This window comes from Pseudorasbora parva, chromosome 2 (assembly GCF_024679245.1).
Source record: "Pseudorasbora parva isolate DD20220531a chromosome 2, ASM2467924v1, whole genome shotgun sequence".
Classification (NCBI taxonomy): domain Eukaryota; kingdom Metazoa; phylum Chordata; class Actinopteri; order Cypriniformes; family Gobionidae; genus Pseudorasbora; species Pseudorasbora parva.
In genome coordinates this window covers 45,178,066-45,193,653 of record NC_090173.1, presented here as the reverse complement: position 1 = coordinate 45,193,653, position 15,588 = coordinate 45,178,066, and the positions used below count along the sequence as shown (strand labels likewise).

Sequence of the window (15,588 nt, the reverse complement as noted above, 5' to 3'; positions counted from 1 at the left end):
AATGTCTCTGCACCTTTGCATTTAACTTTGTATCTCTAATGATATACCTCAGACCTCCAGCCTTTAATTGAAAATGAATGTCTCTGCTTTTTTGCTATGGACTTCTGTCAGGTCCTTTTATCCTGTGTATTGTGATAACTAAAACAGAAATGCTAGTTTTACAGGACTCAAATTATCATTTTAAAGGCCTATTCATGAGAAAAATAGCAATGAATATAAATCGATTCGAAATTGTTCTAAATAAAAAAGAATACCAGTCCATACTTTAACCGTAATGATAATGGCACAGAGAAACAATATCTTTGGAATCACTTTCAGAATGTTTTTTTTTTGTTGTTTTCCAGCTGATGAACAATCAAAACATTGATAGCCAATCAAACTCTATTCTGCTTTAAGATCTCAAGCATTTAAGGAGGCAGATGACAACTGCAGCGTGCACCTAAAATAAAAAAGAATGTCGCCAGCTGGTGTGGGCGCTAATATAGTCATTGTTCTCAGTGTGAGCGGGCCTTAATTCTTTTGTTTTCTCTTTCTTTGTATTATTAGACATAAACATGAAGATTGGGCCTGGCCTTGAGTCTTCACCCACAATCCCTCAAACACGTGGCCTTTCCAATCTTGCCCCTGGGCCACAAACAAGAGGACCACCACAGGGTCCGCCTACTTTACCTCCCCAATCTGCCATGCAAGCCTTGCCCCCTCGAGTGCCCCCTCCTCTCCCTTCGCTCCCTTCGCTTCCTTCGCTCCCTTCACTCCCTCCTCTTACGCCTCAATTAGGGCAACCTTTTTCTTTGGGCCCCACTGACTGCAACCCACCGGCCCCCATCATGACTGCTGTGCCTCCCCCGACCCAGACTGCCCTGCCGCCCGTGCACATGCAGCAGAGCACTGCTTCTATTCTACAAAGCCCCATACCTATGCCTCCCAAAGTAAGTTGGCCTGTAACATTCAAACATAGTGTCGGTCTTTGTTTATAAATTTGCGTCTTTCTCTCCTCGCGCGCTTAAATGTACATTTTTCATCAGCAGCAGAGAAAAAGTCAGAAAAGGAAAGCAGACACCACGACACCCACGGCAAATGACCAGCTGAGTGAGTCTTCTCCTGCCGAGTCTAAGTCAGGGAAGACTCTGCCACGCCGGGATAGTACACGACCAAGCAAACTACCCAAAAAGGAGGCACCAGACTCCCAGCACCATGGGACAGTCGCTACTGGGACCCACAGCCCTAAGCAACAAGAACAGTTACGCTACTGCTTGGGCATCGTAAAGGACATGTACGCTAAGAAGCATGCCGCATACGCTTGGCCCTTCTACAAGCCAGTGGATGTGGATGCATTAGGGCTGCACGATTACCATGACATCATCAAACATCCCATGGACCTCAGCACTATTAAGGTGAAAATACAGTTGCTGGATCTTAGTCGAAGGATGAGCCTTGTTTGCACTCAATGCTTATTAGTTCAGTTTTCTCATTGGTTGTGCAGGACAAGTTGGAAACCAGACAGTACAGAGATGCTCAGGAGTTTGCAGCAGATGTGCGGTTAATGTTCTCCAACTGCTACAAGTACAACCCTCCAGACCATGAAGTGGTGGCTATGGCACGCAAACTGCAGGTATGTGTACATCTGCAAAAGACTGTACATTAGGGCTTGCATAACAAATGCTGTTTGTTTTGTTTTTTAGTCAGACGTCTAGTCAGCTAGTCAACTTTTTACTCACAGTAGACCATGTCAAAAGTCATCTCTACAAGTGAAGTGTGGAAGTGGTTGAGAAATGTTCCACTTTTTTAATAGGAAAATTCAGGTGTTCAGTATAGAAACTGTATGTTGTTAGAATTTAAGAGTGTGACGAGATCTTGTGGGACTAAACTGTGAAGAGATTTCTCGTAGAGGTGAAAAGCTGTCTCGTCATGAGCGAGTGTGAGGTTGAAGTTAGGATGGAATATGCCAATGCTACGTTTACATTATGCCTTAAATGTAGTTTTGCTTTTTATAGAAATAAAAACAATTTAATTCAGGTGGATAACAGTTGCTTCAATTCCATCGGCTCATCCAAATAAAGCTGTTCGAGCCATACATGGCACGCAGCACTGATCACGTGACAAGACTCACTGTACCATGGTGGAGGAGTCGTTGCACAAAAGAAGCGTCAGAAAATTCTTATATTTTAAAATGCACGTTAGGCACCACCGCTCCTTATTCAGAAAATACACGATCGTGAAAGTAAACTGGAGCGCTCATTCAAACGCAATGTTACCGCTGTTTTAAAGAAGCTACCTAGGGCATGTGATCATCTCCCAGTATGAAAGCTATCTAGTTGTAACCATCTCTTAGCTTGGTCTCTATTTGCACTTTGAATATTCAGTATTTTGTATACGGTTTTTGGTTGCATTTAATATCTATGTTCAGTTTGTGGGAAGTTCAGTTAGGAGGTCAAAAGAAACTCATGTGCAGTTCTTAGGTCTGAAGATTATTATATAGGAAAGAAGCCAGTCAGTTGAGTTCTTGGCAAAACCTTTGCGGTGCTTGTTGTTTTTTACTGCATGATAATTCATACTCAGAAAGTAGAACTGTAATGACATTCATTGCAAGATGAATTTCCTAATTTCGTCTCGTCTCGTTTTCATGAACCCAATCTCGTCTCGTTAGATAAGTGATAGAATTTAAACTCAAGTGGACGTTTCTGAGAGTCTTGTACTAGATCCTCAAAAGGTTCTTTCTTTTTGTAGGATGTGTTTGAGATGCGTTTTGCTAAAATGCCTGATGAGCCAGAGGAAATGCTGGCACCCGCTCCTGCACCAGTGCTCCACCCAGCTCCTGTAAAGACACAGCCGCCCATGGGCACAGCCTCATCCTCAGACAGCTCCAGTGATTCCTCATCTGAATCTGACTCCTCCACGGATGACTCTGAAGAAGAGAGAGCCCAGAGACTAGCAGAGCTTCAGGAGCAGGTGAGTTAGATCTTTACTACTACATTTTTGCCAGCATGTCCCTAAGGAAGAGCTAGCCAGGAGATTGGCCACTAAAGAAGTTGTGGAAGTGTAAAAAAATAAATAAATACTTTACAAAGATTTGATACTCTCAAATGAGTGACTGTAATCTTCCTATTTTGTATCTTCTCCTTTGTGGCTCAGCTGAAAGCGGTTCATGAGCAGCTGGCTGCCTTGTCCCAGCCTCCGGCCAGCAAACCAAAGAAGAAAGAGAAGGAGAAGAAGGAGAAAAAGAAAGACAAGCACAAAAGAAAAGCAGCAGTCATGCCTACACTGGAGGAGATCCTGGAGCCGCCTCCTGCCCTCAAGGTCTTAGCTCAAGGAAAGCCTAAGAACAAGGATCCTCCTCCGAAGAAGCCCAAGAAGCTGAGGTGGGCTAAGACATTTGATTATGCAAACCAATTTTAGGCAAGAAAGTATCCAAAATTATAAATAAAATATTTGGTGAGCCTTAGAATTTTGCTCCCTACTTTTTAACTGTAGTGTTATGGAAAATTAGATGTTCTTCTCATCTTGTGCTCTACAGCAAAAAGGAGGGAGGTGGGAAGGGCAATCGCTCCATGGCTCCCCCAGGCGCTGCCCCACCAACCCTGCAGCCTGTGGCAGGCTTAGATTCTGAGGAGGATCTGGGTCTGACTGGAGGTGCCGCAATGGCAAGCATGGCTGCTGGAGAGAAGTGTAAGCCCATGTCCTATGAAGAGAAGAGACAACTGAGTCTGGACATTAACAAGCTCCCCGGAGACAAGCTGGGCCGTGTGGTCCACATAATCCAGTCCCGTGAGCCCTCGCTCAAGAACTCCAACCCGGACGAGATAGAGATCGACTTTGAGACGTTGAAGCCTTCTACGCTGCGGGAGCTGGAGAGATACGTGTCATCATGTCTTCGCAAGAAGAAGAAGCCTGCCGGTGAGTGATCTAGAGCATCACTTTACAAACTTTCTTTAACAATGAGGCCTTGTATTTACTTATTAATATTGGTCAATCATGGTCCAACCACATATACTCCATTGGATCAGATGATCGGCTGTACCTACCTAGGAAAAAAACAACAACCTTGTTTTGGCACGATTACATTTTGCATAAGTAGCTGGTCCTAGAACAGGGGTTTTCAATCCTGCCCTCAAATTAAGCTCCAACAGACCTCATTGAAGTCCAGAATTAGGGATAGAGGTAAACTGCTGGAAGGTGGCCCTCCAGGAGCAGAATTGGACACCCCTGTCCCAGAATGTAGTCTGGGACACATTAGCATTCATCTTTCAAATGTTATGTCCATATTGAGTTCCTCAACACCACAGATGATGTTCTGAATAATTGCAACACATAAGCTAAGTTTACATGCACCCAAATAATCTTTTAGTCATTGAATTTATTGTTCAATCGGTTTGAAAGGTATTTATGCAAACACATATTTCTAAATAAAATTTTGATCGAATTGTAAAGGCTAGTGTAGACTTGAAATAATCTGAACAGTAGGAAAAAATGAAGCATGTAAATGCCTGATTATAATCTGGTTCCAAAATGTATGCACATGTAAATTAATATGTAAATCAAACAGATTTAGGCAGCGAACACATTTAGTGCATGTAAACATTGTGTCTTTCGCACTCTAACAAAACATTGAATAAAGGTGTAAAAAGGTTTACACTTGTATTTAATGCTGTCCATGTTGCATCACATGATATTCAAATTCGTATGGGTCGTTGTTCATGGTTTAACTTCCTTCAGTTCCAGAGAAGTCCATGGAGGCAGTGAGTGCTCCAAAGGCAAAAGGCTCATCATCTGATTCGGGCAGCAGCAGCGAGTCCAGCTCCTCAGAAAGTGAAGACTCGGAGACAGGTGAGTCCTGAAGCTTGAGAACGTCTGACCAGCTGAATTTCGAATGCATTTGCTATGTTTACTGATCCAAAAAGCTGCTTTGCATAAAGAATCTCCTCTTCACAAACTCAGGGATGGCTTCTAAGCCGAAGAAGAGAGGGAGGGGTGAAGGAAAGAAAGCTCATCACCAGGCAGTGGTTCCGGGCATGCCTCAGCCACAGGTTCCCCATCAACCCCAGACCCCTGCTCTGCAGCCCAGCGTTCAGCTGAAACAGCAGCACCATCCCTCTCCCGCCACTTACATGCCTCCTCCCGTCACAGCTCTGGAGCCCTCGCAGCTCCTGGAAAACCCCTTTGACCCTCTGGCCCATTTTGGCCCGCCCCTCATGCACCTTCCCCACCACGCCAATGACTCGTCGTCCCCTGCGCCACCTCACCTTAACGCTCACCCTCCAGGAGGCCCAGTGTCGCCTGAGACCCACCCTTTCCTGAACCAGCACCCCATCCTCCCATCCCCAGGTGAGTGGAAACTTCCTGTTTATTATATCTGATTTGATGTAGCGTATTTTTACAAATGTACCAGATTAAAGTTACGTTGAGAGAAAGGAAAACTGATTAGTCACATTAGTGTGTACAAGTCACCTTTTATTACATTTAGAAAATAGTGTAAAATACTGGTAAATCAAAAAAAAATTATATTTTAGTTCCCCTTAAATTGATGGGTTGGTAGGAATAAGACAAAACCGCAACAACCGCAATATAAGGGTCTTATTTACAACATGATATTGTGCAGCTGCCACACACAGGGCTGCTGCGTCTTTTGAGGCAACTGCAGAACCGTGTGAGGCTGATGTGTGTGGCTTTATTCTGTGTTGTTGTTTCCGTCGGTTTCAAAACATGTCCCCGATAAATTGTCATTTTCTGCTCGACTGGCACTTTGCAGCAACACAACCTTGTTTCTGAAGCAGCTTTCAGCACGTTTGTCTATAAAGACTGGCTTTTACGTTTTACATGGCATGAGAAAGTCACAAAAAACACGCAAAATCCTATCAGAGAGCAGTTAGACTGAAGCGGATTTCCAGAAATGCGATTTGAATAGGATTTCAAAGCACATATGAATTTAGCTTGAAACAGATTTGCAAAAAACGGATTTGAACCGCCAGTCTGATGATGCAGATTTTTAACATCAGTCTGGCCCCAGATGTTAAAAAACACCTGTGTTCTGGAAAATGGTGAAAAAAATTGAAACATCTATTGTCATTTTAAGCAATTGTACTGTTGGTTAGACTACTATTGCCAGACTACACGTCATGTTGTCAAACTACCCACATCTCAAATGGTGCTCTGCAGGCTGCATGTTAAATGTTAGATATGTTCTGGTCATCTATATTGACGCCTTCCTCACACTGTTTTTTTTTGGTCTTCCTCTTTCTGTGTCATTGGTTTTCAGCCCTGCACAACGCAATGCCCCAGCAGCCTTCACGACCCAGTAATAGGGCAGCCCCACTACCTCCTAAACCTCCGCAGCAAAGCACGCCCCAGCAGCAGCAGCAACCCCAGCAGACCCTGCCGCAGCAGCTCCAGCCCCAGCAACCCCCTCCGCCCCAGCACCACCTCCCTCCTCACCTCCTGCATCCTCCACAGCAAATCCGCCAGCGGCCGCTCTCCCCTCCTACGCTCACCCCCCAGGGCCTGCTCTCCTCCCAGCCCCCACAGATGCTGCTAGAGGACGACGAGGAGCCCGTTCCCTCCATGCCCCTGCCCATGTACCTGCAGCACCTGCAGCCAAACCGTCTGCAGCAGCAGCAGCCACCGACATCATTAATGCAGTCTCTGCAGAGTAGGCAGCAGCAGCCAGGCCAGCCATCTCTGTTGCAGTCAGTGCAGGTTCAGTCTCAGCTGGGCCCGCAGACCTCCCTGCCCCCACCGCAGCTCCCCATTCAGACTCAAGCCCAGCCGCCGGCGTCGCACCAACCCTCCCCACAGCTCTCGCAGCATCAGGCCAGACACATGCCGCACTCACAGCTGAGCTTCTCTCAAGGCCCGGTGCAGACCACACAAACGCAGTCTAGTCAACACAAGGTCTCCATGTCCTCCACGAAAGCACAGCAGATCATCCAGCAACAGGCAACACAACATCACTCTCCACGTCAACACAAGTCTGACCCTTACAACTCAGGTAACACAACAGCCCTACAAAAAATAGCTGTTAAAAAATACTGAAATATATATTTTTAGATTCTTAATGGAGTAACTTTTCCAGCAACAATTTATTGTTGTTTTCGTTTTTGTGTGTATTGAATGATTGTTACAGTTTGTGATGTTTTTAGTTTGTTTTTGTAAAGTTGAATTTGCCTAAACTAATTTAAAAAGCTGCACAGTATAACCATTATATAACTATATATATAGCTTCCCTGACACTTTAGCACACACGCCTCCAAAGTTCAAAAAGGTATTTTTTTTATTTGTATTAGACAGCACTGCAAGTACATGTTTTAATTGTGTCTATATTTTGACAGCACACATGCGAGATAACTCCTCTCCGCTCATGATGCATTCCCCTCAAATCTCTCAGTATGCTTTAGTCCACCAGTCCCCTCCTCAGGCCAAAAAGGTCAGTGGTCAATATATATATATATATATTTGTGATGAATAGTTTGAGGTTTTATAGATGTTTGGTGGGGTGTAACTAATGCTTTGATTTTCTACAGGAAACGCAGCGAGGTCCTTCAGCTTTGGCTGGCATGAAAGAGGAGAAGCTGCCCCCGTCACCTGTGATGCGCGGTGAGCCCTTCAGTCCAGCCATGAGACAAGAGCCTCACAAACACCCTGAGAGCAAACCCATAATGCAAGGTCACAGCCAACAGAGTGAGTAAAACAGTCAAGTTTTCAAAGCATGCAATTGTTTATTTTAAGCACACTGTGCTGTAATGCTGAAATTCAGTATTGCATCAATCTTGTTTGATAATGATTTTTTTATTTATTTTTATAAACAATAAATTGTGACCCTAGAGGTAGTTTTTTTTATTTTTTTTATTTATACAATTATTTGCAAGCATTGCACAGACAGAAACCCCATGCAAAATCACTTCTCTTTGCCTCCATTACCCACGGCTCACATACTCTGGAAGAACGCCACAAACCAATTGAAACAGAAACATCCCAGTGCAGTTATACTAAATATTGACAATCTTGCGGAGCGGAACTAACTGTTTATCAACTCGTTTTAGGAGCAGATATGAAACCACTTGAAAGTTCCCGTCCTGTCATCCGCTCCTCTGAGCAGAGCGGTCCACCTCCTTCCATGCAGGACAAAGAGAAATTCAAAGGGGAGTCCAAGACACCTGTGGCACCCAAAAAGGTACAGGTGGGTGGAAGGGACAACTTTGTTTTATTTTTTTCATAAATACAACTGTAGCATTTCTAGTATGTTGTTTTCTTCACGCCTCATAATGTATCATTTTGTGACACCAGGATGTGAAACTAAAGAACATGGGTTCCTGGGCGAGCCTGGCACAGAAATCCACCTCCACTCCCTCGTCTGCCCTGAAGTCCTCCAGCGACAGCTTCGAACAGTTTCGACGTGTGGCCCGAGAGAAGGAAGAGCGAGAGAAGGCCTTGAAAGCCCAAGCCGAGCAAGCTGAGAAAGACCGTCAGCGCAGGGAACAAGAGAAACTTCGGTAAGAGAGGAGACAGTCTTAATCTAACGAGTCCATTTTAATCAACGGTCATTTTTAGCAGTTTCCTAACATTGTCTTGCTCTCTGAAGGGGACGAGATGAGGAGGACTCCATTGAGACGTCTCGAAGGCCCCAGGAGGAGCCCCGCAGGCGGACGGAGCAACAGCAGGTTCAGCCGCCGCCGCAGCAGCAGCACCAAACTCAGCCCCAAGCCCAGAACCCAGCCCAGCCACCCACGGCCCCTCAACCTTCCCAAGCCCCGCCCCACTCCCCTGCCGCCTCCCAGAGTGCACTTGACCAGCAGAGGGCGCTTGCACGTCGCCGGGAACAGGAGAGGAGGAGGAGAGAGGCGGTGAGTTATAGCTGCATCTCCCTTGTAACGCATTACCGTTCAAAAGTTTAGGATCTGCAAGATTTTACTAGAATGTATATCTGTGACAAAAAGGTTGTCCCTAAACATTTGAGTGGTATTGCCGCTCAGGATAGGCAGTAGCAGTTAAGCTGGAGTAGTATGCTAGTAATAAAGGCAAATGTGTAATTACGCCTTGTCCCGTATCTCTTTAATTGGTTTTCCATTCAAATATGGATATCATTTGAGATTACAACACCCAAAGTGTTGAGAGAATTGTAAATGTTACATGTGCCCACTTTTCATTTTGCTTTTCTCCATCTCTGCAGATGGCAGCTACTATTGACATGAATTTCCAAAGCGATTTGATGGCTATCTTTGAGGAGAACTTGTTCTGAAGTGCGAGAGGAAAAGATAAACTGCGAAACAAAAGCTCATGGATTCCTCTAGACAGACAGAATGAACTCAAAAAAGCAGTAAGGGAAAAAGACCCCATCTGACCACAAAGAAACACTGAAGAGGCTGAACTAGGGATGGATAAGCTGAGGCCCTGAGATAGAAGGGAGGGAGGCTGTAGCTCTCCTTTTGCCTTGGCAGAAAGAGGGACCCTCACACTGGGACGGCACCACCTCTCCGGCATTCCTCCTGGATTTGCCATTGTGACCACGGCGGGAAAGAGAGGACTTGTGTGTGTGACTCTTAATTCAGAATATGGGAGCAATGGACAATGTGATCGCCGGAGGAATATGTGAACGACAATAACATATACTGATTCTCTAGTTACGGCATCCATCGACTGCCAGATGTCTGTGGGGGAATGGAATACGTCTTTGTTTCCTGTTTGATTTGGTTTCACTCCCATCGTTTCGTTTTCGCTATATCCTTCCCCCCCTTTTACGCGAAAACACACAGGCAAATGGCAGGATGGGATCGGGGGCACTTAGATGACCTTCCTCAGGAGAGGAAGTACAGCTCGCCTTACACCTCTGACTCGTAAACACGAAAACACAAACAATATTCACCAGGGGCTGTGATAAATGACTAAACATGGTGTGTTTCACACTGTTATCATGTGCAGATTTTTCATTATGTAGGATCTACTGTAAAAAGGTATTTTCTTAATTACTGTTTTGGTTGATTGGTTGGTTGTATTTTTGTTTTTCTTTCTTTCTTTCTCTCTCTTTTTTTGTTTTGTTTTTGTTTTTTAAAATATTTTTAACACTCTTACCAACACCTTACCCTCTGATGTCTATGCCAAACACCCATATCCTTTTATGCTGATAGCCGAGACTCGAAACGCTTCACTTAACATGTCTTTCTAAATATATAAATATATTTTCTTGTTCTCCCCACTCGTCATTAAAAGTTTAGGTAGCCTTGTAGAAAATAAACCCTAATATATGCATTATTCTGACAAGTGTTAATTGAGGACAGAATCATGGAAGATATACTTTCATTGCTCATGGTTTTCATGTTAGCCTGGCGAGGATTCTCGCCACGGGCCGGAGCGTTGACCCATGTGGGGCGGTTTCTGAGTATCGTTTAGTTTGAATATAATTTAAAGAATACTATTTTAAGTGTATTATACATACAGAAGGAAAACATGCAACTCTGTGCAACTGGTAGACGTTCGTGCTGTCGCGTCGGAGAGCGTCACGCGAACACCAGGCCAACGCGACGGAGCTCTCAGCTGGTTACTGCATGACTCCTCTTTTCTTTTCACAGATCATTTTATTACAGCTGCACAGAGAGAACTCTGTATGCTGTGCTAGATATAATTGCAGAAAGTTTGAAAGAAAAAAAGTTACAAAAAAATCAAACCGTTCTGATTTATCATTGTTCTTGTTCGATTATAGTGGATATGTGTTCTAATTCTGTTATTTGACTCAGCAAGGGGGGCGGGGGGCACAATTCGAGACCTTGGCAGGTCCTCTGAGTTTTCTCTTATAGTGTTTTCTCCAGTGCCTGTATTGTATTGCGATTCTAGTTGGCATATATTACGTTCTGGGAGGGCGAGGGAGGGGGCACGGTTGGACGGGGAGGGGAAAATTGGGGATTTAGGTGCGAGAGCTTGTGTTTAAAAGACAAAAAAAGGAACGTAAACATTTTATATTTTACCCATTTACAATATTCAGGTTTAAATCTAGTTTTAGCTGGACTTCTTAAGTATACACCGAACAACTAGTTTTTCATTTTCTCGAAACTGCTATGAGGACATGTCCGATCATCATTGTTTGTGTGTGTGTGTGTGTGTGCGCGTGTGTGTGTGTGTGTGTGTCTGGATGTTTGGATATGTACGTCATGTGGCTGGGGAGGGTGCTCTAACCCAGAGGTTTAAATCACAACGACACTTCATTTAAATGATATTGCTTTGCAAACTTTTTTTTTTCTTCCTCATGAAGTCCACTTATATAAATATCTATTTTTTCTTTTTCTTTGGTTAATTTGGTCTGTACAAGTTAAAAGAGCAACACTTCATTCCTTCAAGCCTTTAAATGTATTTTCTTTTCCATGGTAACAGTTGGACATTATGTGCCATAGATTCGTATTCTCCGGAGAATGTGCTGACCTGCAGCTCAGCAGAGAGTTTGCTTTATTCAGGTATTTTGTTATTTTCTTTTGTTTTGTTTTTTTCTTTTGGGTTTGTTTAACATTTTCCTCGATTACTGTTTGGTATGTGCGTGGGCTATCGAGGTCAATGGTTCAATCTGTTATGATCATGAAATAAACTCATCTCTTTTATAGAAAATTAAAATGAAACAAAAATGAGTCTGTCTCCTTATTGTAATTCATCACAGTTCAGCTCTACACACAATGCATCTGTAATGTTTTCACTCTCCAACTTGAGTCGAGCGGGTGACTCAATGAAAACAATACAAAGAAATATGAGCCTTCATGTGCAACGTTTGTTGTACTGCTCAACATCTTATTGAAGCTCACAAGAGAATGTTGGGTCATTTTTTACCTGAACATCAAGAGAAAGTTTGTTTTTAAAAATTAAGAGTTCAATAGTAGCTTTAAAAAGGTAAAACAAAATGAGAATACTGTGGAATATTAGAACTTTATTCACCATCCTTTGGATGTGACGTTAAACCGAGATACTGAATCTCTGTGGTCATTAATAATTCCCTTGGCACTAAAAAAGAGTAGGGGTGTAACCCCGGTGTCCTGGCCAAATTCCCTCCATTGTCCCTTACCAATCATGGCCTCCTAATAATCCCCATTTACTGAATTGGTTCTATCACCCTCTCTCCTCTCCACCTATCGCTGGTGTGTGTTGAGCGCAGTGTGGCTGCCATTGCATCATCCAAGTGGATGCTGTACACTGGTGGTGGTTAAGGAGAGACCCTTGTCATGAGTGTAAAGCACTTCGGGTGTACAGTAGTACATTCATTTATTCATTCACTTATGTTGCACACAGTGTTCTATAAAATAAATGACTGAAAAATGTAATTCTGCCTCAAATGTGACTGGACCACAAAAGTCGTAAGGAAGTATTTCTGGCAATAGCCAGTATGGGTCTATAAGTCATTAGGATATTAAGAAAATATGAAGATATTTTGTAAATTCCTTACTGTAAATATATACAAATGTATTAATAGTAGTAATATGTATTGCTAGGGAGGGGACTTCATCTGGACAACTTTAAAAGGGATTTTCTCAATGTTTCGAATTTGTTTGCAGCCTCAGATTCCAGATATTCAAATAGTATCTTGGCCAAATATTGTATCTTGGCCTATCCTTACAAACCAAACATAAATGGAAAGCTTATCTATTCAGTTTTCAGATTATGTATGAATATGGTTTTGTGGTCCGTGGTCACATACAGCTCTGGAAAAAATTAAGAGACCACTTAACATTGATTTTTCCCTTAATTTTCTTAATTTTTTCCAGAGCTGTGTATTTTAAGACCTTGGGTGGTCCACAATAGAAAGTCATACAGCTTTGAAATAACATGGGTGAGTAAATGATAGCATTTTAATTTTTAGTATAACTATTTCATTTCCTTTTAAATGTCATTAGATGTGGTTAAGTAGAGACGAATAGCCTACGGGTCTTGCGTAGGGTCTTGTTGTTTTATAGAGCAACTGTAGTACAGTGTATCTGATGTAAATTTACTGCATGCTTACATCATCATGTTGATGTACCTGCATCCGGTCAACGATTGCATGCGCTTTCATAAGCCTGCAGCTGGCTTACGTAAGAGCTAGTCTGTTGGAAGAGGATTATTTTATTTTATTTTTACCAACATTTTTTTAACTGAACATCCCGAGATTTTTTTGTAAGTCCACGTACACAAAAATACACACCTCTCCAGAGAAGTATTTCCATTGTGCGTGAAACTGTAGCAGTGACTGTGCGTGTTTAGCAAGGACCTTTATTTTGACATCTTAAAAACAGGAAGTGCCTGAATGCGTGACTGTCAAGCTGTAGGACATGGGGGTTAAAATAGAGGTTTTTAGGGTAAGTTTGATTACGTTTGAGCTTGTAAGCATCCCGGTCTTTTTAAATAAACATACACAAACTAAACCAACTATGGGGAGATTATTATAATTTTTTTTTTAAACGCGCAGAAGCTTTAAACGTTCCTTTTAACTAAATATCACCGTCTGCCTATGTGAATAACAGATACAACAAGTGAATATATATATTTTTCTACAGATGATGGTGTATCTTTCGTTTCCAGTGGCGATGTTTTGGGTGTCGAACCAAGCAGAGTATTTTGAGGAATACATCGTGAAGCGAAAGGTTTATAATTGCCCTAAAATTCTAAGTCTGTTATTATAGTATTATTCATATAATAAGTAAATATTAATATTATATATTGTATTATACAGAGGGAGATTTTCCCACCTGATGAGAAAATGCATGTAAGTATTTCCTTCTACTGTAATCAAACAGCTTTCACTTTGGTTGTTGCAATGCTTAGGTTAGACTAGATATTTGGGTACGTTAGATAATAACTTTACTAGTCACAGCAACATCCCATTAGAATAATTCTGAAGTCATACACACTGGCCGGCCAAAAAAAAAAGTTGCTGTCTGGATTTAAATGGCCAAATACTTAAGATGGACTGATTGGATATTTTTTGCAGTAATTATTATGTTTCTAGCATGTTATATTGTTGGCAACAGTTCTTCTAACCCTCATTGATGGAGTGTGTAGCTTTTTTTATCTCTTAAAATTACATGTAAGAAGACACATCATGGCCATATTCCAGGATGACAATGTCAAGATGCATTGTGAACACCACAGTATTTATTTCCATCAAGAGGTGAGGTAATCAAGATCTTGTATCGACAATGCAAGATTCCAGCACTCTGTAAAGTCTCCTCCAGCAAATCTTAAAGACTTAATGAATTTAAGGTCTGGACTCAGAGGTGAAAATGATTCTTCATGCCTGATGAATCATGACGTTGTCATCCTGGAATATGGCCATGCAATGTACATGGTTTTTTAAAGCGATGGTTCACCCCAAAATTAAAAAATGCCCCCATGATTTTACTCACCCCCAAGTCATCCTAGGTGAATATGACATTCTTTTTTTCTGAAGATTACAATCAGGGTTAAAATTAAAATATGTTCTGGCTCTTCCAAGCTTTATAATGGTGTTAAATGGAGGAAATAACCCCCCCAACACATACACACACACTTAAGTTTGTTTTACCTCAATGATAGGTTAGATTTTTGTGAAAATATTTATTTTTACAGCCATATTTGATCATATTTACCAGGGGTGCCAATAATTCCGACCGCAACTGTATGATAACTAAGATGCACTGCCACATGCTCTTTACATGTGCCGTTTCTCATTCCTCAACAGAGGCAAGAACTGGAGGATTTCAAAGTGCGCATGAGAAACCGGAGAGAGCAGAAGATGCTGAAACAGATGGCCATGGAGTCTGAGGAATGACAATAAAACAACATCACATACTGTTGTGTCATAATGCACCTTTGGGCTCAAGCCTTCATGTGTGACAAGGAAACACTGTAATGCTTATCCCAAATTGTCAGACCATAATTAAAACTTTAATGTGAATAAACGGGTGGGAAAATGTATATATTTTTTGTAAATATGCAAGTCTTTAGCAAATACTGAGTGTTTTGGCTTTGTGTGTACCTTTACTTTCTTAATCAATAAATAAGAAGACTTCTTTTTGTTTTTACTGTTGTTTTTTTCCCCAATTGAAAATTAATAAAGGAATTTCTTTTTTCATTTAGCCTGCTGTGTCATATTTTTGATTCAATTATACATCTGGTCTTTATTTGGATTAAAACTACAATACGGTCAACAGAATGTTGGCTACCGCAACTCGCCCCTTCCAACCATCCCAAACAAGACCAGGAAATAATGAAGAAAAACGGAAGTGATCACCTGTGCCCCCGTGACCATTGCTAACCAATGAGAAATAACAATAATTAATGCACTTACAGGCACTAAAGACGTCGTTACAAAGCCCATCTCACAACAGTGATTATACAATAATTTTACGAAGAGACAGGCGAGAATGGTTTTTGTGCGTAAAAAAAATAATAATAACGACTTATATAGTGATGGGCTGATTTCAAAACAGTGTTTAGAACGGTTACGAATCAGCGTATTGATTCATGATTCGGACAGCCAATGTCACGTGATTTCAGCAGTTTGGCGGTTTGACACGCGATCCGAATCATGAATCAATCCGCTGATTCATAACCGTTAGAAACTGATTTGAATTCGGTCCCCCCATCACTAATATAAGTCATTATTTATTT

The 15,588-nt window shown here is 42.1% G+C and overlaps 2 protein-coding genes across 5 annotated transcripts in view; both read left to right on the top strand.

Annotated features, from left to right (window-relative positions):
* brd4 (bromodomain containing 4) overlaps positions 1–11,600 on the top strand; it is an 89,467-nt gene extending 77,867 nt beyond the window's left edge. For 2 of the 4 annotated variants that reach the window (XM_067421654.1, XM_067421633.1), the window contains 15 exons: positions 547–929; positions 1,026–1,394; positions 1,484–1,612; positions 2,728–2,949; positions 3,133–3,359; positions 3,515–3,894; positions 4,714–4,824; positions 4,936–5,322; positions 6,254–6,982; positions 7,323–7,417; positions 7,515–7,671; positions 8,034–8,170; positions 8,278–8,483; positions 8,573–8,834; positions 9,161–11,600. In XM_067421654.1, the coding sequence (XP_067277755.1) occupies positions 547–929; positions 1,026–1,394; positions 1,484–1,612; positions 2,728–2,949; positions 3,133–3,359; positions 3,515–3,894; positions 4,714–4,824; positions 4,936–5,322; positions 6,254–6,982; positions 7,323–7,417; positions 7,515–7,671; positions 8,034–8,170; positions 8,278–8,483; positions 8,573–8,834; positions 9,161–9,229 (3,863 nt within the window). In that variant the 3' untranslated portion in view covers positions 9,230–11,600. The remainder of the gene's footprint in view (positions 1–546; positions 930–1,025; positions 1,395–1,483; positions 1,613–2,727; positions 2,950–3,132; positions 3,360–3,514; positions 3,895–4,713; positions 4,825–4,935; positions 5,323–6,253; positions 6,983–7,322; positions 7,418–7,514; positions 7,672–8,033; positions 8,171–8,277; positions 8,484–8,572; positions 8,835–9,160) is intronic. The other 2 variants (XM_067421639.1, XM_067421646.1) reach the window with 2 other exon arrangements.
* Positions 11,601–13,140: 1,540 nt separating this feature from the next.
* pet100 (PET100 cytochrome c oxidase chaperone) lies at positions 13,141–15,049 on the top strand. Its single transcript, XM_067429012.1, has 4 exons — positions 13,141–13,295; positions 13,494–13,580; positions 13,670–13,702; positions 14,657–15,049. The coding sequence occupies exons 1-4, from the start codon at positions 13,269–13,271 to the stop codon at positions 14,744–14,746; spliced, it is 237 nt and encodes a 78-aa protein (XP_067285113.1). The 5' UTR covers positions 13,141–13,268; the 3' UTR covers positions 14,747–15,049.
* The last annotated feature ends 539 nt before the right edge of the window (positions 15,050–15,588 follow it).